General features: G+C 37.3%; 2 protein-coding genes across 5 annotated transcripts in view; one reads left to right on the forward strand and one right to left on the reverse strand.

The window, feature by feature from the left end:
- The first annotated feature begins 1,973 nt into the window (after positions 1-1,973).
- Positions 1,974-23,489, forward strand: part of LOC128882785 (activin receptor type-1) — a 177,121-nt gene continuing 155,605 nt past the window's right edge. For 2 of the 4 annotated variants that reach the window (XM_054134528.1, XM_054134527.1), the window contains exons 1-4: positions 2,219-2,460; positions 2,763-2,941; positions 3,024-3,267; positions 3,343-3,611. In XM_054134528.1, the coding sequence (XP_053990503.1) occupies positions 2,388-2,460; positions 2,763-2,941; positions 3,024-3,267; positions 3,343-3,611 (765 nt within the window). In that variant the 5' untranslated portion in view covers positions 2,219-2,387. The other 2 variants (XM_054134525.1, XM_054134526.1) reach the window with 2 other exon arrangements.
- On the reverse strand, positions 17,801-23,483 carry LOC128882787 (uncharacterized). Its single transcript, XM_054134529.1, has 2 exons — positions 18,225-23,483; positions 17,801-17,931 (listed from the first exon to the last, which is right to left on the reverse strand). The coding sequence occupies exon 1, from the start codon at positions 19,922-19,924 to the stop codon at positions 18,287-18,289; it is 1,638 nt and encodes a 545-aa protein (XP_053990504.1). The 5' UTR covers positions 19,925-23,483; the 3' UTR covers positions 17,801-17,931; positions 18,225-18,286.

Consider the following 23,489-nt stretch of genomic DNA (forward strand, 5'->3'; position numbering starts at 1 on the left):
ACCCCCCATTTCCGGCTCCTCCCCGAGTTTTGGGACACCCTGTATATTCCAAACGCAGCGCGTCCGGACATAGCGTATGCTGCTAACGTACTCAGTCAATTTAATAGGAGTCCACCAAAATACCATTGGAGAGCAGCTAAACATGTCTTACGCTACTTAAAAGGTACTATAAATTATGGAAAACATTATGTTGCCACAGGTAAACCGATTGAGATGTACGTCGATGCCGACTGGGCAGGTGATGTAAATGATAGAAAGTCACGTACAGTATACGTAAGTATATTAGCAGGAGGACCTGTGAGTTGGAAATCCAAAAAACAGAAATCAATCGCCCTGTCGACGATGGAGGCGGAATATATGGCGTTGTCGGAAGCAACGAAGGATGCCATTTATTTAAAACGGTTGCTGAAGCAATTAAGCCTGGTTAGTCTAGCGCCAAAAACTATAAATATATACTGTGATAACGCTATAGAATTAAGCAAAAATAGTACCTACCATCATAAAAGTAAGGATATAGATATACGCTACCATTACTCAAAAAAGATGCAAGAAAGAGGAAGCATAAATGTACAGTATATAAGCTCGGATAACATGATAGCCGATGTATTAACGAAATCTTTACCAAAGCAAAAACTTACCAAATGTGTAGACTTATTAAGTATAAGGGAACATGCGAATACATAATTAGAATATAGGAAAAGTGAGCTAAATAGCGTACTTCGAAAGGGGGAGTGTTAGAATAATATTCGAATTCCGCGCCTCCTTCCATGTACTTCCCGTTGCGATGTGATTTCTCTATGCACCGGTGTGCAGTTTTGTGTGTAACGCATATATATATATATTATCCACATATTCTTTAAATATATGTTTATTGTAACTACCATGTAGTCTGCTTGATTCTCCGCAAGTTCCCTGGAGTAAACCCTCAACACAGGGGAAGTAAATCTATCGTCTCGTCAAGCGTTTTTTGGAAAAAATTGAAAAAAAAAAAAAAATTTTGTTTTGCCTTTGAACGTATTTTTAGCACGTTTCAAAAGCGAAATTGCAAAATGTGTAACTATCCCCCGCCACGGAATTTTATAAGGAACAATTTAAAAAAAAAATCAGCCGGAAAGGACGCTTCCTCGCCTCATAAAATTACAATAACTGTTTGGGAAATTGCAAACGTTTGACATCATTCTGTCTTTGTCTTACCTCCGATTGATGTATCTCCCTCTCTGTCACAGCATCATTGGAGAGACAAGGATCTATCTATCCTTGTCCCAGAGCTTCCTACTTTCTCCGCAACTGTCGCTGAAGTCAACTCGGAGTTTTGCTGGATCTCCTTTGCACCCTTAATAGTTTCCCTACATACTTTGTATGCATGGAGAAGAATGTGAATGAGAGCTCTAAATTGAAAACAGTTATTTCCAAAGGAAATAATTTTTTTGTATAAGAGGAGAGGTGTTGCGTACCGCTACTTTTGATAGAGATAAATTAATTCCCATGTCACTCCTAGATGACAGCGGAGACCCGTTTGCCCGTTGTTATGGAATGTGAATGAGCCTTTGCGTTTGGCAGTTCTGTTTGAAGTTAGTTTAGCGCTAATTAGGATTTTCTTGTATTTACGGTATTTCGTTTTCTTTTTTATTCCATTTTATTTAAAATAATTTGTTAATACTCACTTGCATAGCGACCGTTAACCAGTTTAGACGTCTATTGTAAAAGTTTGTATTTAAAGTAAAGAAATTCAATGTTTGTGTTAAATTAGTTATATTCAAACAGTTATAATAAAGTTAATATTACATTTCTTAATTTATCTTAAATTAACTTATTCCTGACTAAGTTGCACGCAATTCTAATAATCTTGTCACGTGCGGCGTGAACGCCAGTAAAACCCTCCGCACGGACTCGCAACACCTGCGCACCCTTAAGGCCAGCTTAGAAATAAGTTGCGACTGTGAATACCGGCCAACCGGCCTATAAGTATATATGGTCGAAGCACCCAATAATATAGATATATGTGGTCATACCTGCCACTGTAGATACATATTCATAAAAAGTTTCTTTTTGTTCGTGCACTTAAACCTTATACTTATGCTCTGTTATCTTAATAAAGTATGCGTTTGTAAGCACAAGATATAGCATAGCAGTGACGTCATTAATGTTCTTGCAAGCATTCTAACGTAAATGCATCCATTGTGAACAGGATAAAATGATAACAACGCCACCTGTAAATGTTTCTTTTTTTCTAACACGAAAATAAAATACCGCCAATTCAATGGCGATTGCACATATCTTAAATTTTTCTTCAGAGCATTATAGAAGTAAAAGATAGTTTCGATACATTACAGATATGAGAACATAAAAAGAAAATTCGAAAGTGCCAATTTGATTTCAGTTATCCAATGTGCATGGCAATGGCGGATTCAATGTTTATCATGTATTTTATACTATCACTGACATTTAAATTATGTCTAGGTGGGCAACACATTTTTCAATTAAATTATAATTTATACGAATTAACACTCAATAGTAATTTAAACATAAAAACTTTATTTCCTTTCTGTTTAATGTTCTGTACTGACATGTAAAATATTTGTATTAATCTACCATAGATTTTACAAAAATCTTGTCTAATGTTTGTTTATTATTCATCTTAGTTTGTTTTCGGCTTTTCTCAATTTAATACTTGTGCATGTAAATAAATGCACATTTACACGTACTAAATAATGTTTGGATTGTTTTAAAATATTTCAATACCGAATAGGATTTATTTTTAGGAGAAAAGGAGAGGTTTACTTTATCGGAACATGACTTTTCTCTTGAAAGCGAAGAACCACAAAAACCCATAAATATTATCGATCTTAATGAGAATTCATCTGGATACCAACGTTTCAAATGTCATATTTGTGAAGGACCTGACTGCTTATATACTGACATCTGTTACAATGCAGTTACTGTAATATCTCTTGAATTACTGAATGGACTATAACTGAGATAAACAAAGAAGACAAATTAATACTTGTACTTGTATTTAATAGTGTTGGAAATCTAAGGTGAGACAATCTGATGGTACGGAAAGTGTAAGTAGAGGATGTACTTCATCGATAGATCAGATGCTACTAATATGCAACAAACAACAACCGCAACATACCAATCAAAATGGTAGTACTAAGAAGAGACATGTTACTGGATCCTTAAGTGGTGTGCAATATTATGTTGAGTGTTGTCAGACAGATTTTTGTAATGGTGGACCGTTTCCTGTATTACAAGGTTATAATGGTGGTAAGCAAATATGGTATTACATTATGTTTCTATTTTGCATATATTATTTGTAAAGAAATAATATATAATTTGTAGATGCCGTTGAAGAGGATTATGCAATTAAATTAATTTTGACAATTTTGGGTCCAATGGTTGGATTTTGTATTATTGCTGGAGGAGTGTTATTTTATTTATTAGCATGCAGAACACATAAAAAGCGACCATTGACTGCAAGGCATAGTAAGCTTGTTATAGACTCGGAAATGGAACCATCTATTCTACATTTCTCATTCTCTTCTCCAACATTTACTACTACATATCCTCATGAACTCAGAGCAACTGCAGCTGGTGATAGCACATTAAAGGTATGAATTACTAGTACATATATTCAACAATTTTCATAGAAAGAGTAAAACATTTTAATGATATCATTAAAATTGCGAAGAAAGCAATTGGTATGTAGAAATTTAAAGAAAGTTTTAAAATATACAGTCAGCGTAAGAAGTGTTTGTACAGCAATCAATTTAAAATAAATAGTTCCTGTGTGAATACTTATTACACTGACTGTAAATGGAATTTCTTAAGATGTAGATGAAGAGTAAACAGAAATTAAATAAATTTATACATGTAATGATGCAGTGAGAGAATCATATCTCCATTTACTTTATAATTAAAATTGAAGTGTATTAAAACTAGTTAAAAGGTAACTATTTTCAGTGCATTTTATGATTATATAAATTTAGATATAAATATAAATTGAGTTACGAAAAAATGGATATATACAGTGTGGGACAAAATTATTTATAAATTATTTATATAACTCTGTCAATTTTCATTGTATTGAGAGAATGTTTTTTTTTTTATTTTGTAGGTAATTATCTGTACTTTAAGAAAAAATTAATTCCGTACGTATGCGAGTCAATGCCGCATATCTCCATGTTCTGATAACAACCAAGTACTTCTCTTTTTTACAAATTTGATTGCTTGACGCGTTATTTAGACAGCACTGATTTTTTTCGGAAATGACACAGAAACCATCGCAAAGTGCACAGTTTAACAACCGATGTGAAAAATTTGACATATAGACTACATAATCAACCCTTTTTAAAGCCAAATGATACGTAAAGTCCGATCAATACGCATCGGTTAATGCTGATTCTGGCCGTAAAAGCGTACGAATAACTTAAAACTGGCTTAACTTGATCAAAAAAATCGTACGGATTTCTTTTTTTTTTGTTTGTTAAACTATGCACTTTGTAATGATTGGTGTGTTATTTCAGAAAAAAATCAGTGCGATCCAGATAATGCGTCAAGCTATCAAACTTTTTATTAAAAAAAGTACATGGTTGTTATTAGAACATGGAGGTATGCGGCATCCATTCGCATACATATGGTATTAATTGTTCTTAAAGTACAGATAATTACCTACAAAATAAAAAAAAATTGTCTCCATACAATGAAAACTGACGGAGTTATGCGTATTTGAAAAATCACCAAATTTTGATAAATAATTTTATTGCGCAGTATATTACACAGGGTGGGGCACTTCAAACAGGCCACCTGAATAATTCGCTTACTTTTAGCAACAGAAGAAAAAGTGTCGAACGAGAGTTGATTTACTTCGAAGGCTACGTAACGTGGTGTCAATAACTTTTTTATCGGTGGAAGCGTAAAGGAGACATAAGGGTTGACTCTGTTTTCTTAAATAGAATGATATAGTTTCTTATACATATAAGACAAAAGGTAATAATCGAGAACTTTCCAAGAAAATAGATAATTGTGTTGCTCTAAAAGGAAGAGATATTATTTTACATACACATGATACATACGATATTTAAAAATTTACAAAATAATTACTATTACTTAAAAGGAAGAGAAACGACAATTAAAGTCTATTCTCCGTAACTGTTCTCGGGTTTGTTGTTTACTGTTTATTATGGTCTCACTATCTAAAACTGTCACTTGAATATCTTGATTTTTGCCCATGTGCTCTCTTACATTATCGATGTATACATAACAGCAGAGGACACGCTGAGGTAGTCAACAAGCGCGGCCACAAACGCGGCCAATTTGACTTGAAGAAAGCTTCCTTTTTTTACATACATATTCTGATAGAACGTTTTAATACTAATATAATGACCTATAGTTGATGATCATTCAAGGTTACACAGGCTGACTGTAATGAAAAATAAATTATTTCAATGCTTAAATGCGTTTTCTAAAACGTGTTAATCTACAAAACACTGCAAGATGAACTTCATTTAGATCGATTACAATGCAACCACTTCTTATCCGCTTCTTCACATCTTTTCTGGTTGTTACCATTTCGCTGTATATTAGCTGTTTTGACTGTCCGTATAAATAAAAATCCATGGGTGTTAAATCGGGAGAGCGAGCCGACCGGATTTAATGATTTAGAGTTTGAAGAAGAGCTTGCATTGCAATCGATCCAAATGAAGTTCATCGTGCAATATTTTGTACATTAACACGTTTCAGAAAACGCATTCGAGTTCAAGGTCATCATTTTGAACATTTGCTGTAGTAGTTAATACACAGATAAGAAAATTAATGAAGTATTTGAAGAGTGTCTTAAAACAATTTGTTTTCCATTACAGTCAGCCTGTGTAACCTTGAATGACCTTCAACTATAGGTCATTGTATTAGTATTGAAACGATCTATCAGAATATGTATAAGAGACTATATCATTCTATTTAAGAAAACAGAGTCAACCCTTACGTCTCCTCTACGCTTCCACCGATAAAAAAGTTATTGACACCACGTTACGTAGCCCTCGAAGTAAATCAACTCTTGTTCGACACTTTTTCTTCTGTTGCTAAAAGTAAGCGAATTATTCAGGAGGCCTATTTAAAGTGTTTCACCCTGTATATAGTAAAAAAGAAGTGAAACCCTGGTAAGCTGTGAATGACAAATTATACAAGAGATATAAAGTTGTAAAGAAGGGGAAATCATTACAGATATTGCTTACCATACAAATGATGTTTCTTTTTTAAAAATATGAATTAGAATTTTTTGTATAACAAACAAACAACTTTTCCACAAAAAAAATTCCAATATATTTTTCGGTTATGAAGTATTAGAAGTTGATGAAGTAAAATTATAAAATAGAGAAATTATGCATTTTTATGTCTTTTTTGCACTTTATTAGTCAAATTTTCATGTGTCTTCTGCCATTCTCATAGTTTTGAAGATATAGCACAAAAATTGAAAACGTAGATTTTAAACACATCAGTACACTATTATAACCACGCAGTAATTACTGTATAATTCGAATGCACTCATGATCTTAAGTCATTAAATTGGGTAACTATAGAGTATGTAGCTTGTAATTACTGTATACTACTTCGTAGTCGCAATTGTGAAAATGTAATTAAATTGACCAACTTTAAAATAGATCTATCCATGCAATAAAATGTTTACTTCTAATTATTGTACTGGTACTTATACAGAAAAGAGTGCTCAACGCCGATTTTGATGATTGTGAAATATGTTATTAAATTCATCATCCTGAACAACTTTTTCCTGTATATATTACCGTCGGAGACGCTTAGTTTTCGAGAAATACATAACATACTTTTGATTGAATAATATAGATAATTAACAAATAATCATTTGGTAAACCTTTCTCTCGCCTATTTTTTTATTAAATAGATATTGATCAGTGATATTTGATAGTCCAAGATAGGATAGTAGAAGAACAACAGTCTGATACACAACCACGGACGCGCCCAAGTAGGCAGGCTTCAATGTGATATTATCAAAAGTCTTATGAATATCTCGAAAGCTAAGCGTCTCCAGTGGTAACATGTACAGAAAAAAGTTGTTCAGAATAATGAATTTGATAACATATTTTAAAATCATTGAAATCGGTGTTGAACAGTCTTTTCTGTATAATTACCATTGCATTTTTAAGGGGGAAACTACATTAGAAGGACAAGTATTAAGTCCTTCGCAAGATATTTTTGTTCACAGAGAAAAATAATTTTTGGAAAAAAAATATAACTGACTTCGTGAAAGTATTAAAATTGCACTAAAAAGTATGAAATAATTTCTAGTTAATTTATATAAATATACACCAGTTCTAGATGTAATTGCTTAAAGTATGAAATACTTTCTATTTCCTTTATATTAAATTATATTGAGTAAAATATTAAATTTTTATTTTCTTTATATTAGATTATGTTAAATACCTTTTCGTAGTCAGCGCAAAATTAAAAACTTTTAATTCCTGGTTGAGTTACTTTTTGAATGAGGACGGCAATATTGAATGCTGTTAGTGTATACATGTATAGTCTACGTAGAAATACAGTCTGAGAGGGTTTGATGTATTTGTTTTAGCGATGCGGGAGGGGGGCAATATTGCATACAGTTATTGTATATGCTATCTACACGAAAATACTGTCTGAGTAGGTGTTGGGCATTCTTTTTTGCGGGGCCTGGGGGTGGAAATATTGATTACTGGTAATTATATTTGGGATAATATTTGGTGGGCTTGGCGATATGGAGTAGTGTTAATGTATATGATGTATAAAGTAGATATAATGATGGCAATAATTTAAGGGCATATGTTTTGTTCCTCTGACAGAAAGTTAAATCAAGTTTGGTCATTCTAAATTTAGGTAAGTTTTAATTTTGCGCCACCTACGAAAAGATTATTTAACATAATTTAATATAAAGGAAATAAAAATTTAATATATTACTCAATATAATTTAATATAAAGGAAATAGAAAGTATTTCATACTTTAAGCAATTATATCTAGAACTGGTGAGTTTCCTTAGCGAAAATGTTGTCCGAGGCTCCGTTATGGAGATATTAATAGAAAACTCCGACCAATCAGAGCGCGAGTATCCGGTAGAGTTCCTTTTTCATCTATGGGAAAATGCATTACGCATACCTTGGCGTCCGGGGGGGGGGGGGGGGGGGGGTTATATGGGACTCCGATGGCTACACACTAAAACCCCACACCCGCCTAAGCTACTTGGGAAATTCCTGGATCACGCGAGTACTCAACAGGACACATCCCAGCTTACATGCAATCCGGGGGAAGGGTGTTAGCCTCCCCCACTTCCTACTCTATAAGACCCCGGGCGGAGGCCCCTCGTGCCCCATCCCTGTAGCCGCCGGTATGATCTTCCATACGTGAAATAGTACGTTTTGTTGCGATAAAAAGTGATATAAAGTGGTAAAAAATGAAATAAGGCCAAATGTTTTCTTATGGGACCAAGTGGCATTGATGCTCTGCCAGATGCAAGAAGTTTCAATCCGAGTGGTCCATACGTCTCGGATTAAGAAGTAGGACAAAATTTGTCGATCTTTTGCAAAAAAGAAGGTAAAAAATGACAAATCGCAAAAAGTCTTGATAACGAGGCCGCCGGAAGATGATCTACAAGATACAAGAGGTATTCCGATTGGTCAAGCCATCTCGGCGTAATCGGTGAACATACTTTAAAAAAAAAATGCATGTCGTATTGAGTAACCTCTCAATTGATATAAAATTTTATTAATCTTTAGAATATTTCAGGTACGTTTTAAAGTACATTTGGTAAATTTTACAATTCATTTAACACATCTTTGAGATATCGCGTTTTTTTTCGAAATTATATTTCTCCAATCCGTGGGGGTAATAACTCAATCGTCTTCAAACTTTACATATGTTTATTTTTAACCGACTTCAAAAAGGAGGAGGTTACACAATTCGATATGTATATTTTTTTTTTAAAGTTCACCGATTACGTCGTGACGGCTTGACCAATCGGAATGAAACCTCTTGCATCTGGTAGAGTATGTCGGGGTGGCCCCGCTATTAAGATATTTTGCGATTTTTCATCTTTTACCTGTTCTTTTTTTTGCAAAAGAACCGAAAAATGTTGTACTGCTTTTTACTCCGAAACGGATGGACCAATCGGATGGAAACTTCTTGCATCTGGTAGAGCATCACTGCCACATGATCCAATAAAAAAAGCATTTAACCTTGGTTTATTTTGTATCACTTTATATTACTTTTATTGCAAAAGAGGCACTATTTCACGTATGTTCGGGCTGAAATCGATGAAATCGATGAAACCTCTTACATTTTGCTGCCGCACAGGTTTCCGCGATAATGACATTTGCAAAAATTTATAAATTTTTTTATTGTTTATAACTATTTTTATTGCAAAATTCCTATTTTTTTATGTAACTCGGCAAGTAGTTAACCGATCGAGATGGAACCTTCTACATATAATGAAAGCTGCTTTCATGGTGTTCTCATTTGGAAAAATTTATGAGTATCTTAATGTTTATAACTATTGTTACTGCAAAATTTTTATTCTTTGAAGTAACTCAACAAGAAATTAACCAAATGCGATCAATTCTTTCACATTTAGTTGCACATGTATTTCTGATGATCCCACTTGCAACTATACAGGATGTCCCAAAAATGTTGGAGGTCCTTGAAAGGGGTGGTTGATTTGAATCAACTTTTTCCTGAGCGAAACTGTTGTTCGAGACTTCGTTAACGAGATATTAACAGAAAACCTCGACCAATCAGAGCGCGAATATGCTGGTGGAACGCCTGCGGTAGCGTAGGCTACGCGCTAGGCAGCCGCAGGTGCTCCACCGACATATTCGCGCTCTGATTGGTCGGGGATTTCTGTTAACATCTTCTTCACGAAGTCTGGGATAACAGTTTCGCTCAGGAAAAAGTTGATTCAAATCCCGCCCCCCCCCCCCCCCCGAACCGCCGCTTTCAAGGATATAAGAGCATATTGTATATTGCGCATAACTATTGTTACTGAAATGAAACTTATTGATTATAGATTGCCACTAAAAAGGGTAAAATAATTTAAAAATAATTTTTGGACAAAAATATAACCGACTTCGAAAAAATATTAAAACTGCACTGGAAAGTATGAAATAATTTGTAGTTAATTTATATGAATACTCACCAGTTCTAGATATAATTGCTTAAAAGTATGAAATAATTTCTATTTCAACAGTCATAATATATTTAGTTAATACAAAACTTATATAGATAGTGATCAGTCAAACCACATGGCACCATGGCTCACGGGCAACCAACACGTGCATACACGAGTCTCCTATCCCGGAACATACAAACTAGGTGGCAGCACTTGAGATTTTTTTTTTTTATATATTTTTAAAGTGCGTAGATACCCTCTATGTTCGGGATAAAGCGTGCAAACACGGTATAGGAAATAAAACTCTTCGGTTTACGAAAACTAAGGTCTTTGAACTTTATTATAATTTGGGAATTACAATTATCGTCTGAAGACTCGCAATATAATGCCCGTTTCGTCTAAATCGAATTGACTCCGTCGCTGGGGGTGCCGGCCGACGATGCCTCGCGTTACCCCTTCTTCGCCCACGCTATCACCCCTCCGCTCGCCTAGGGGTGTGCTAGCGGGCCCCGAGTCGGAATAAGGCCCAATCAGGGCGTCTCGCGTCCCACTCTCACCCTCGTCGCCAACGTTCTCGGAGACCAGCGATGCGCTGTCGCGGGATTTCTATTTGTTTATGCGCAAGTTAACGTCACAGCGACAGCCCTTTGTTTAACTATACTCGTAACCGAAGCGCCACAGGGGCGCTTCCAGGAGACTTATGGAACCCCTTAACGCGCACATCCTGTTTCATACTGGGACCCAATGTTATTCCTAAATTCTAGTCAAATGCATCCGGTAAGAAATCCCACGACAGCCCATCACTGCTAGCAACCAGGGCGGGCGTCCGTCCGGCGCCTCACGGAAAGCCGCGCCACCCGTGGGTTTTTCCGACCCAACGGTACGGTCGCTCGCAGAGCGTCGGACCCACTCGAGATTCCAGAGATCTCGTAACGTTCCTATGACACGCCCGTTGTAAAATATTGTCGACCGCTCGTTTTGTTCTCCGCGTCGCGCGAATATGAATATTACCGGCCTAACGTATTCGTTTCTAAGATGTGACTCGATACTCAAATGTCCCGGTACCCTAATTTCGCATCTCGAAAGCCGAATGGATGCGGAGACGACTGAAGGTGCGCATTGCTTGCGCCTTATTCAAATTCATCTTATCCGTCCGCTATCATGTAGCATACCACGACACCTTCCACGGTGTCGTTCGCAGACTGCTTGCTACGGGTCGGCCTTTTGGGCCTTCCCGTGCAGAGGTGAGCTGCAGATACCCAGAGTGAGCCCCAGTGAGGCTGTAAAGTCTGAGGGTGGTCAAATCACTCGCCAACTGATTAGCCTTTTCGCCGTGAATCGCAACTGCCGATTCACGCGAGTGGGAACTTGACCGCGAAGAAACGCCTATCTTTTTAATCAACAGTCGTCGTTGCTTCCCTTCGCAACGCGAGCCTGATTCTATCCGGAACACTCTACATTGCACTGTCTTGCATTAAGTATTACAATTCGACATTTTCTTATTGCTACATTACAAAAATAATATTTGCTGTACCTTATACACTAGCAGTATTTGTGCCTATATCTATTTGTTCATTTTCTTACGCTAATGATATAATCGTTATTTTTAAAAGCTATATTTTCTTTATTTTTACTTTATATGCTTCTTGTACTCTGCTATTTGTTAGTTATTCTATTAATGTTCTTTGGGGTGGATTTCCCTGAATTGACGCACCAATTTATGTACTACGCATGTGAATAATCTAATTAGACAACTATAACTAAAATTATCTTTAGTTTATTTATCATTATATCTGTCTTATTAAATCTGGGACATTAGACTATCGCCTGATGTAATATTTCTCAGTCTTGTGTGTACTACAATACAATTATAAATATAACAAAATAAGATATTTTATTATTAACTTCCTTTCTTTCTTATTTTACTCAGGTCTTACAAAGTTTGGCCTATAAACCTGACCTGCTTATATATATCTAATTAATACTGATATAACTTTTGTAGCGCTTAATTCTTTATTTCTTTAGGAACTTTAGTTATCACTTTCATTTCGCTGCTCTTTTCCATAAAATATTTAATTTTTAACATTATTTTAACATTTATGTATCTTCTAGATTTTTTTATTAATAGAATTTAAAAACTTAACTATAGTTTTCATTATTTTAATTTTATTGAGTTTAAGTAACTCCATCACAGATTCCCGCTGCCTCTATTTCCTTTTTTAATTTCTCCCATATTATTATTCTCTCTTGATTATAAAGGTCACAGACGAACACTACGTGGTCAATAACTTCATCCGCTTGATCGCAGTCACACTTGCTGCAGTTTATAAAATTCTTTTTAGCTAATGACTCCTTCAAATTGTAGTGATTAGATCGTATTCTTGAGATGACTCTTATCGTCTCCCTGCCCAGGTTGTGCCTCCATTTATGGAACCATGGTTTGTAATTTTTCTTGTGGAGGTCGGGGCCAATTTCTCTAAAAAATTTTACCCTTTTATAGTCTCCTATCGAACTCATCCTCTCCTTGAAGTTACTCCAGCATTGTTCCTTGATTTTCATCATTATGTCCGTTGCAGGAATTCTAATTGTTGTGTCCGGTGTATTGTCTGTTTCTTTCTTGCCTCTTAAGTCCGCCACCTCATTACCTAATATTCCTGAATGACCAGGAATCCATCCAATGATCGTTAGATCTTGTAATTCTTCTATCATTTTTCCGGTGCGGATTAACCACGGGTTGTTCTCTTTGCAGTTTCTGCTTATTAAGAAGCTTTCGAGTGCCTTGATTGCTGACGCCGAATCGGTTAGGATTAAGCAATTTTTATTCCCTCCTATTCTCTTATGGATGTCTAATGCCTTTCATATGCCCACCATTTCGGTTGTGAAGATGGTCATGGTATTTGGCACTGCCTTACCATATTCGAACTGTTTGGACGAATGTCAGAACCAAGCGAAGACCTCAACGCTTTAACGATCATACGCCAATCGATCGCCGTTCGGTATATAATGCCAAAATCGTCACGTATACGAGGCGCCACTCAAAACAGACGGTGACTTTCGCCCGTTTAAAATAACGCGTTTTTGCTTTACCGATAGCACCGCTGACGAGCTGATCGCGAACAGCGAGTCAGTCGAGCTCTGGTTCTCCTGCAGACCACGCTCCCGTAAAAAGTACAACCGCAATTCCTTACTACGAGTTTTGAAGTAAAATTATACAGTTCATTATATTTCGAAGTCACATAAACCGGCTAACGAACTCACGTTCGTAAGAAAACAACAAGTTTTCGTGAGTGTTTATCCTTCGTTACAACCAATCCGGCAAATCTTTGCAACGTGTTAGAGCTACTCAACCTAACACGAACCAATTATCTTCCATGTTGATAGCTATCCTTATACCATTTGATTGTTTACCGGGGATTTTACTCCCGTCTGTGAAATAGATAATGGTATTGTTAGTTTTTAAATTATATTTGTCAAAGAATACCTTTTCTATTATCTTGATTGAAACTACTTTGATGTTTATTAATTTACATGTATCGCAATCCAGTAGAATATTCTTATTATTCGCTTCATTTGTAGCTGTGGTTCTTCTTCTTTTGTTATTCCAATTTTCTAGGTATTCCGAAATACACTGACAGACAAAATTCAAAGAACACTTCTTTAAAACGTCATATCTCTGGGAGTTTTCAACCGATTTTGGGGAAACTTCGTGAGAAGTAGTTTTGAAGTGTCCTCTAAATGTGTGCAAAGTTGCATTGGCGAGGGTTGATGCGAAGGGGTTAATTCACCCCCGTAGAGAGGGGCACGTCGAAAAACGGCACTTCTGAAGGGGGCAGGGGTGACGGAAGAGGTTGGAAAATTCAAAAAAACCTTTGGGACGACTCTCCTTGATGCCCTCTACAAAATGGACCCCTTGAAATCCCTTTCGGACAAACCCAACCCCCACAACCTCCCACCCCCTCTAAAATCCACAATTTTTGGACTACAGTCCCGAATTTGGTCTCAATGCATTCCCTGGAATCCCCTGATCCAGGAAATGCCAACGCCCACGCCGTGCACCCCATAGGCACCCCTTGGAGGGGTGGAACAGTTTGCCACTTTTCAACACCCTTCGTAAGGAAGCACTTCCACAGCTCGGAGGGCGATGAAATTCAACATGTTTATTCTCGATACGTTAAGGATCAATGTCATTCAAAGCTCGTTTCGAAAACTGCCCCTGGAGCTGAACAGGGTGGCCCAGAGTTAGGGGTGGTCCACCCACAGGTGTAGGGGTTGAAACGTTGTCGCAACGCGTGAAGCTTATGTCCCACGGTCCGGGGCATCAAGGCAATACAGTTTTGATGTCTTTTCCCCGCGTGGATAGCAATTGGAGCAGATTTGAAAGAGTAGTAGTAAGTGTAGTAAGAGAGTAGTAAGTGGGACGGAGCCGGCATGCAGAAGGGGAGCGAGACCCTGCAGCCGTACGTGGTCAGACCAGACCGGACTCTGTATTGCCTTGATGCCCCGGACCGTGGGACATAAGCTTCACGCGTTGCGACAACGTTTCAACCCCTACACCTGTGGGTGGACCACCCCTAACTCTGGGCCACCCTGTTCAGCTCCAGGGGCAGTTTTCGAAACGAGCTTTGAATGACATTGATCCTTAACGTATCGAGAATAAACATGTTGAATTTCATCGCCCTCCGAGCTGTGGAAGTGCTTCCTTACGAAGGGTGTTGAAAAGTGGCAAACTGTTCCACCCCTCCAAGGGGTGCCTATGGGGTGCACGGCGTGGGCGTTGGCATTTCCTGGATCAGGGGATTCCAGGGAATGCATTGAGACCAAATTCGGGACTGTAGTCCAAAAATTGTGGATTTTAGAGGGGGTGGGAGGTTGTGGGGGTTGGGTTTGTCCGAAAGGGATTTCAAGGGGTCCATTTTGTAGAGGGCATCAAGGAGAGTCGTCCCAAAGGTTTTTTTGAATTTTCCAACCTCTTCCGTCACCCCTGCCCCCTTCAGAAGTGCCGTTTTTCGACGTGCCCCTCTCTACGGGGGTGAATTAACCCCTTCGCATCAACCCTCGCCAATGCAACTTTGCACACATTTAGAGGACACTTCAAAACTACTTCTCACGAAGTTTCCCCAAAATCGGTTGAAAACTCCCAGAGATATGACGTTTTAAAGAAGTGTTCTTTGAATTTTGTCTGTCAGTGTATATTCTCTGGTATATATTTGGTCCTTCCATCTTCATATATGATAGTATACGCATTCCGATATGTTAGGCATGGTGTTAATTTTATGTGACGTATGTGATTCTGTGATCAAATTGTTTTGTTCCTTAATTTTAACAAATAGCTGCAGCGTTGGGTTGTTTTCTACTCCTTTTTCAAATTGGTGTATCCAATACTTGCTAGCTAGGAAAATGTCTCTGTCCAACAGGGTGATCCAACCACATTCCATGTACAGTCAGTGTAATAAGTATTCGTACAGGAACCATTTATTTTAAATAGGGAGCTGTACGAATACTTTTTATACTGACTGTATATAACATTAAGTGGTGTAGATATTGGATATCCCATTGCTGCTCTCAGGGCTGCAGTTTCAGCTTTTCTTAATGTATTTTGGATACTTTTTTGTTATTATGCCAATATCGTCTGCATATATTAATATTTGAGTATTTTGAGATTTAATTTCCCTAGATATGCCTGCAATGTATAAATTAAACAAAGTTGGGCTGATAATAGCACCCTGAGGGACACCTACTTTCCATGGGATAGTTGTTTCTTCCCCATCAGAGTTCTTGATTTTAACATACCTGTCCATCAACCAATTTTTTACCCATTTCACTATCTTGGGCGGGCATCCCTTTTCCATTAGTAATTTTAATACCTTATTGAAGTTTACATTATCGTATGCTCCTTTAATATCTATGTAGGCAGTTGCTGTTTTGTTGAGTTTTCTGATGTTGTCTCTTATCTCCATCACTATTTTGTTCAGATTGTCCATGGTTGTTCTTTTTTTGCCTAAATCCAGATTGCGAATCATCAATAATATTATTTTCTTTTGCCCAGAGATTAAGTTTGGTATTTATTATCTTCTCTAAAATTTTACCTGCACAGGACGTAAGGGTGATAGGCCTTAAGGCCGCTTTCCCAAGTTTTTCTAGTAAGGATATTCACCCGTTTTCCATCCATTGGGTGATGTCATCTGATCTCAGCTTTCCTTTATAATATTATATATTAGTTTCTTCATAAATGATGGAAGTTCGTTTATTATTTTGTAGTCTATTTTATTATCATTTGAGGCAGACGTTTTACCTCTTAGACTATTAATGGTTGTTACAATTTTAATATTGTCTATTTCCTCGTCCCATTTTGATGGGTGATTAAAAACGTACCTGTTTATTTGTTCGTTGATTACTCTGTTGATATATTCAGAGTTTTTGTTTTTTTCTGCGAGTTTTTTGATTTCTTCCTTCTCCAGTTCTAGTCCTTTCCTGGCATTTATGATCGATTTGTCTTTCGTATAGACATTCTTAATCCTCCTGACTTTATTCCATAGCTTTCCACTATTTTTTTCCTTAGATAATTCTTCTATAAATGATGTCCATGTAGCCTCTTTTTTTTTTCTTTTTTTAACTGGATCCATTTCATCCTGTCATGTTCCATTATCGCATAGTCTTCTGGTTTGCCAGTTTTCCATAAAATCCTCGAGCTCTCTTTCCATTTCCTCCATGCGACTTCGCATTCCTGGTCCCACCAAACATTCTTTTTCTTTCTGTGATCCTATTGGGGATCGCCTGTGTTTTGTCCTTTTTTTGCTCCTATTCCTATTTGTGTTTTCTGGGTCCGGTGTTTGGTTCTTCCTTTTGTTTTTGCTGTCCGGCGTAATTTCCTGGAAAGTTTCGTAGATGTATTCACACCATCTTTGATATTTGTTACTGATGTCCGTTATCCTTTCCCATTCCTGGTTTATCTTTTTTTCCTTTTCTTCTACTTTTTGTCTAAACTCCATCCAGTTCACGTTTTCTTTGCTTTTGTATAGTCTACTATTACCCCTATGTTTATTAGACCTATGTTTTCGTTAGTATATAGCATAAAGTTTATTATTTGGTAGTCCGAGCCTAAGCACTCCCCCGTTTCCGAAAAATTGATAATTCCCGTTAAATGTGGTCGTGTTACTATGAGATCAATATTTGAGTTATTGAAGCTTTTGTTATTTGGGCTGTACCTAGATGTTGTGTTGTGATTTTGTACAATCATATCGTACTTCTCCAGTACATCTTTTAGATTTATCCCTGAAATGTCTTGTGTTCCACAATTCCATTCTGTATGCCTTGCATTAAAATCCCCTATTATTATGGAATTATCGTCTAAATCGAGGTCATCAAACATATCCTTCCATTTCCTATAACTAGCATTTACTTTTGGATTTCTATATAAAAAGTTTGTATCATATATTATACTGTTGTTTATATTCTTAATTGTAAATTTCATATATTCATATTGGTTTTCCATATATTTTTCTTTAATTAATTCTATATTTAAGTAGTCTTTAAATATAATTACCATTCCTGAGCCTGGCGTGGTAAAGCTTTTATTATCCTTTTTGTTAACTTTGTTATGTATAATGTTGTAGTCGTTGAATTTTTGAAATGTCCATTTGTACATCCATGTTTCATTAATGCAGAAAATATCAAATTCATCAATAATCTCTTTTAATTCATGATACTTATTACTTAAACTTCTAGCGTTGCAAAAGTCTACTTTTACATGATTGTGCATGTTTTCCTGTAGATTAATTAATTAATTTTGTATTTGGTAAATTGTTAGATCACGTTTTAATCTATTTAATCTTATATACTAAGATGTTAATATAAAATTAAAAGTATGGTACTTTATTTGTCTATATAGGTCTTTCTTATATACTAATTTCCGTAAATAAACTAAGTTTAAATTGTTTAAGTATAGCTAATAATAATATATATTGCCTTTTTATTTATTATTTTTTTTCTCTAAGATTGGTTATATTATCTTTCTATAGTATTTAATTGCTGCGTCAATTAATATTATTTAGAATTTACCTTGTCTCAATCTGCTTATCTTCTTTAAAATAAATGTCTTTGGTCTCTGCGCTTTTCGTAACTTATTCTTCCTGGTCTTCCTCGTTCTTCGTTGTAATTTCCACTACCTGGTCCGTTGCCATGTCTTGCAGTTCCGTCACTAATTCTTCGTAGGTATTCTCCTTCTCTTTTTGTTCTCCTTCATTATTTTTCTGGGGTTGTTCTGCTACTTCTTTGGTATTTTGAGGAGCTTGAGGGCCCTCCCATTTTTCTTCTGACATGTGTCCTCTGTTTTCCTTAGCTATTTCCGTCTCTTTATTTTTTTGGGCGTCTTTACCCTTTGTCGAATCTTCAAAATGGATCAGGAAGGATTCTTTGGAGGTGCTTGGCTGTGGTTCTTCGCTTGTCGTTTGGTTGTTTATTTTTCTGGAATATGTCTTTCTATATCTGTCTCCTTGATTTGTGTTCCTGGCTGATTTTATAAAGCTAAAATCTTCATTAAACTCATCTGTTAATGTAGATTTGAATATCTCCTTAGGCAGGGGGTCTTCGAATCTCCCTTTCGTACCGTACCTTCTTTGGGGGTAATTATTTCGTCTATCTTTATTGTATCCTTCATCGTGGAAGTCTATCCTTTTAGGATGATTTATTCTCCGGTTTCTGTTTATTTTATCGATGACTAAGCCTTCCATTTTCTCCTGATGGATCCAGTCCATTAATAGATTGATGTCATCCTCTGTGATGGCCCTTCTTCCTTTTTGCAGGGGTTTTGCTCGGAGGTTTTCATATTCTTTGTCCTGTTCATCGTCCTTGGCTTGCGCCAGAGGTATGAATGATTCGTGTCTATTTCGATGATATTTCTCTTCTGTATTAAATTTTTCGTATTTGTTTCTGGTTTCTATGTTGAACTGCCTTGGTTCCTGGCTTCTGTTCCATTTTCCTTTATTTATTGGGCACGGTAGATTTTCCCACCTCTCATATTCTCTATAGGAATTCTTTTTCTTACTTTGTAATCTTGGAAAATTGAGATCATCGACTCTCAAACTTTCTATTTCTGAGTCATTTCTTCTAGATTTATCGAAAATTCTTAATTCCATTTTTGCGAGTTGCCGCGCTTCTAGCAGACAAAGGTTTTTGTTTGAGGTTGTTGTTACCATGATTTTGTTTGTGGCGGATTCCAACGCCCAATGTATACATGTCCTACTGAGGGCTCCATGTTTTCCTCCGCAGTTCACACATTGCGGTTTTTTGTTACAGTTTCCGTGATAGTTATCACCACAGATAAAACACATTTTTGTATCCTTCCTATAGTTTTGTTTATAGTGCCCATATTGCAAGCAGTTGAAACATTGTTTGACGGCTTTTACATATGGGGTAATATTTAGGTTAATGGCTCCCTCGTACATGCTCACTCTTGTTGGCAATGAATCTCCTGCGAATTTTATTGGTATCATACCTGTTTCCTTATAATCTGTCCTTTTTTCTGTTTTGATAGGTCTTTTCAGTCTCTCTGCTGAAATTATTCCCTGGCCTTCTTCCGCCTCTTTGAGTAGTTCTGCTGGCGAGAACTCCCATTCTCTTGTGACTCCCCATCTTTCTTCCGCTCTAAATGGGATTCGGATTTCCATTTTGTCCTTATTTTTCCTTTGCATTTCCTTAACTAGGGTCCTACCGTGATAGGGGTTCTTAAACTTAATTTCTGCCCCTCTGTACGTGGTCATTCTGATAGCTTCTATCCGCGGACTAAATATGCTTAAATTTCTAAAGATTCTTATATAATTCACTTTTTTAACTTTAGATGCTTCTTTATAATCTATGAAACATTCACAAAATCTAAGGTAGTCTTCTTCTTTGTTATTTACTTCCCTCTCGTCCTGATTTATTCTATAAAGTTCTGTTAGGTTATAATTCTTACCTGGGCTACTTGTTGGTAAAAATTTACCTTGTATATCTTTATATCCTTTTTCTCCCTTAGTACTGTTAATATTTATATTTCTTTGTTTTTCAAGCTCCTCCTTTTCTGTAATTCTTTTTTCTAAACTTACTTTCTTTTCCACTTTATCTTTTACTACGTTATTTTTCGGTTTTTTAACTCTGACCTCGTGCTTATGCAACGCTTCCTCGTATGTCTTGTTCCTTTGTTCTATTCTTCTTTCCCTCCTCTGTATTTTCGACCATTCTTCTTCACTTTCTGTAACATCTGGCGATCTATCTGCCACCTTCCGTTTCTTCAGTGTGCTATTATCAAATTTCCCTATTATTTCCTCCACTCTCGTGTTAACGAGTCTGGGGTTTTTTTTCCCCCCAGAGCCGCCATATTTTTCTTAGTTGTGCCCCTCCCTTCGGGCTTCCCCATCACCATCTCCCCCGGAGAACGCGTCTGTTTGCCCTTCTATGGTATTGGCACACTCCCACACACACCACTATCCGGCACTGCTCTTCCTTTCTGTGTTACACTTTTCTCACTTCGTTTTTCGACAAGAATCAAGTTCTCCTATACGTAACCCGTCTTCAGCACTTGATATTATAATATGGAGGGAGCGCATACGCGCTGGATTTCTGCCGAGGATAATATATCTTCTAGACAGTAACGCTCTGACCAGATCCCACCGTCTGGTCAGCGATCGGGGAATTAATGTGTACACCTTTTTACGTTGTAACACGTTATTTATTGTCACGAGGTTACAGACGCTTTTACCCGGTACGAAAGTCGCTCGACCGCGCTCCTATTCTCCTACCGTTTTTCTGTCCGGCTCTCGCCGACGTGCTTCCTGCGCGCTGTTACGCTAGGGGAAAAGGTACAATCCCCATATCACTCCCCCCTAGCGTCAACGAAACTTAGGAACTAGGAAACACTAGAGACTTTACAAGAGAAAAATAATATATGTATCTAGGGACAAATATAAACTTACATGCTATTTCTTACTCAACGCTATTTACATTATATTTGGCATAAAATCACAGACCACGTAGGTTTGACGGTCAGCCTGTTTTACTTGCCTGCGCGTAATGCAAGTAGCTAATGACATTTTTCCGCTCACTAATCGTTACAGTCTTCGGAGAATTGACTTTCTTTCTATTTGAATAAGTCCTTAATCTAGACGGACCAGGAACTGGTTGGGACACGGGCTCGTTGCTTTGTGTATCACATTCAAACATATTGCTATCAGTCTCTTGAACTAGGTACGCCGGTTTCAAGTTTTCGATGTGCACGGTTTTCGGTTTTCTGTTTACCTCGATTACATAATCATACTCCGATTTACGTTCTATAATTCTATACGGACCCGAATAAGGACGCTGCAAAGGTTTCTTTATCGCTTTTACACGCCAAAATACGTGCGTACTCGTTGGTAAATCTTTAAATACAAAGGTTTGCAATTTGTGGTGATGCTCAACGGGAACAGGTTTCACCTTATACATCGTTTCGCGAAATTCATCAATAAAGATTCTTGGATCTTTCGAGTCTACCGGAGGAATGAAAAATTCGCCCGGGACTCGCAGGACAGTACCGAACATAAGTATCATTATCATCGGGTGATAATGACGCGCGCGGTCTAACATCCTTTACGTTAACATAGGCTTGCACCGTAGACACGTTCCCGCGACTCCCGGCAAGTGATTCTTCAATCCTGTCCACCATTTGCGCTAATTCATCGATCGAACCTTTCGACGCTATCACCGAGTGTCTTTTCGTTGAGAGCACCCTCGTTTAAGCTACGTAAATGCTGAAGCAAAAACGATGGTTTTCCTGAATATGGGCATTTACTATTCAGCAGTTCGCTTATTTTAACTTCCGATGATTTCGTGTACAATTTTATAATCCGCTGTTTATACGTCGTGAAACGCGCGAATGCTTTATTAACAGATCGCCAAAAAATCAGATTTTTTGAATCACGCTTTCATTGTCAAATCGGAGCAAATTTGAAAGAGTAGTAAGTGGGCCGGCATTCAGAAGCGGAGCGAGGGCCTGCACCCGAACATGGTCAGACCAGATCGGACTCCAATTTAACTCTTGCGCTCACCGCGACTGTACGAGAAGAAGTGAAAATTAAATAAATGAATTTAGTATAAAACTGTTTAACGAACGACACGAGTTTTGCCTACCGCTTACTTCGTATTAAAATACTACTGCTTAACGCACTCTAACTCTTAAATGGTTCGCTCGGTCTACTCTCGCGCTCTATGCGACTGTACGAGAAGTGATGAAGGCTCGTGCCTTGCTCGACCACGTAAACTCGGTGGAACGTTCTAGAAGCTTTGGAGACAAAGGATTTTAGAACCACGTGATCGTCGCCAGTTCATAGAAAAAGTCTTCGAAATTTCGCGACTCGGTAGACGCGAGAATTTGGTGTTTACCAAACACTCGCGCCCACCAAGCCGCTCGATTCGTCCTAGCGACAACGTGCGCGTAGACGAACCACGCTGCTGTTTCGAGTTACGGGTTCGGTGTTCAGAGCGTACATGAAGAAGAAATAGCGAAATAAAGGTTTAACCTAAATGCGCGATATTTACATGTCCTTCTTCCAATGATATCTGTAACCGTGATATTTGAACGCGATGGTAATATTCGATTTGCTTATCTTTCCAACAATTATACATATATACATATACGCCGCTGTTACATTACATGATTTAACGCCTTTCATTCGTAACAAGCAACGCACTTAACATATTTACAATACTAAACATATTAAAAATATTAAACATATTAAACGTATTTACAAGGTTTTTACAAGGCGCGGCGCTGCCAGCAGGGTGAAAGTGGCGTAACGACGTTGATTTCAAGGAAGGAATGTGTATCTTTGTTCAAAAATGAATTTAATAAACTACCGTCAAAGGCTAGGTTTGATGAGGTGACGAACACATTCCTGTCGACGAAATAAAAAAAAATAAAAATTGAAAATGTCGGCACGTAACAACTCTTACTATATTGTAGGATTTATTATAAGTTACTATATTTATAAAATACTGACTTAACTATTAACTAAACTAAAATGAATAGAGTCCGCTCAACGATCCGCTCTACGTTTATTCGCGCCGTCTTTACCCTTCGACTGCTCAACAAAATCTGTCCTTCGACGCTTCTTTCTCTACCTCCCCTTAAAGTTAAACACCACCCAGGGTTTTTCCCAGGCAGGGAAACGTTGTTCTAGGCGGCCTCGCCGAGGCGCGCCTGGACAACATCAGCCTAAGTGGCCAGGTCATAAATTAAACTAAACTAAAGCTACGTTATAATATCCTTATACCTATCCTATAGCTAACGCTCTCTCTCTTTCTCTCTCACGC

The sequence above is a fragment of the Hylaeus volcanicus genome, unplaced genomic scaffold, assembly GCF_026283585.1.
Source record: "Hylaeus volcanicus isolate JK05 unplaced genomic scaffold, UHH_iyHylVolc1.0_haploid 12183, whole genome shotgun sequence".
Lineage (NCBI taxonomy): Eukaryota > Metazoa > Arthropoda > Insecta > Hymenoptera > Colletidae > Hylaeus > Hylaeus volcanicus.

What these genes read in the sequence shown, in the direction of transcription:
- LOC128882787 (XM_054134529.1), bottom strand. Translation starts at nt 19,924, where the DNA reads ATGACCACGTACAGAGGGGCAGAAATTAAGTTTAAGAACCCCTATCAC.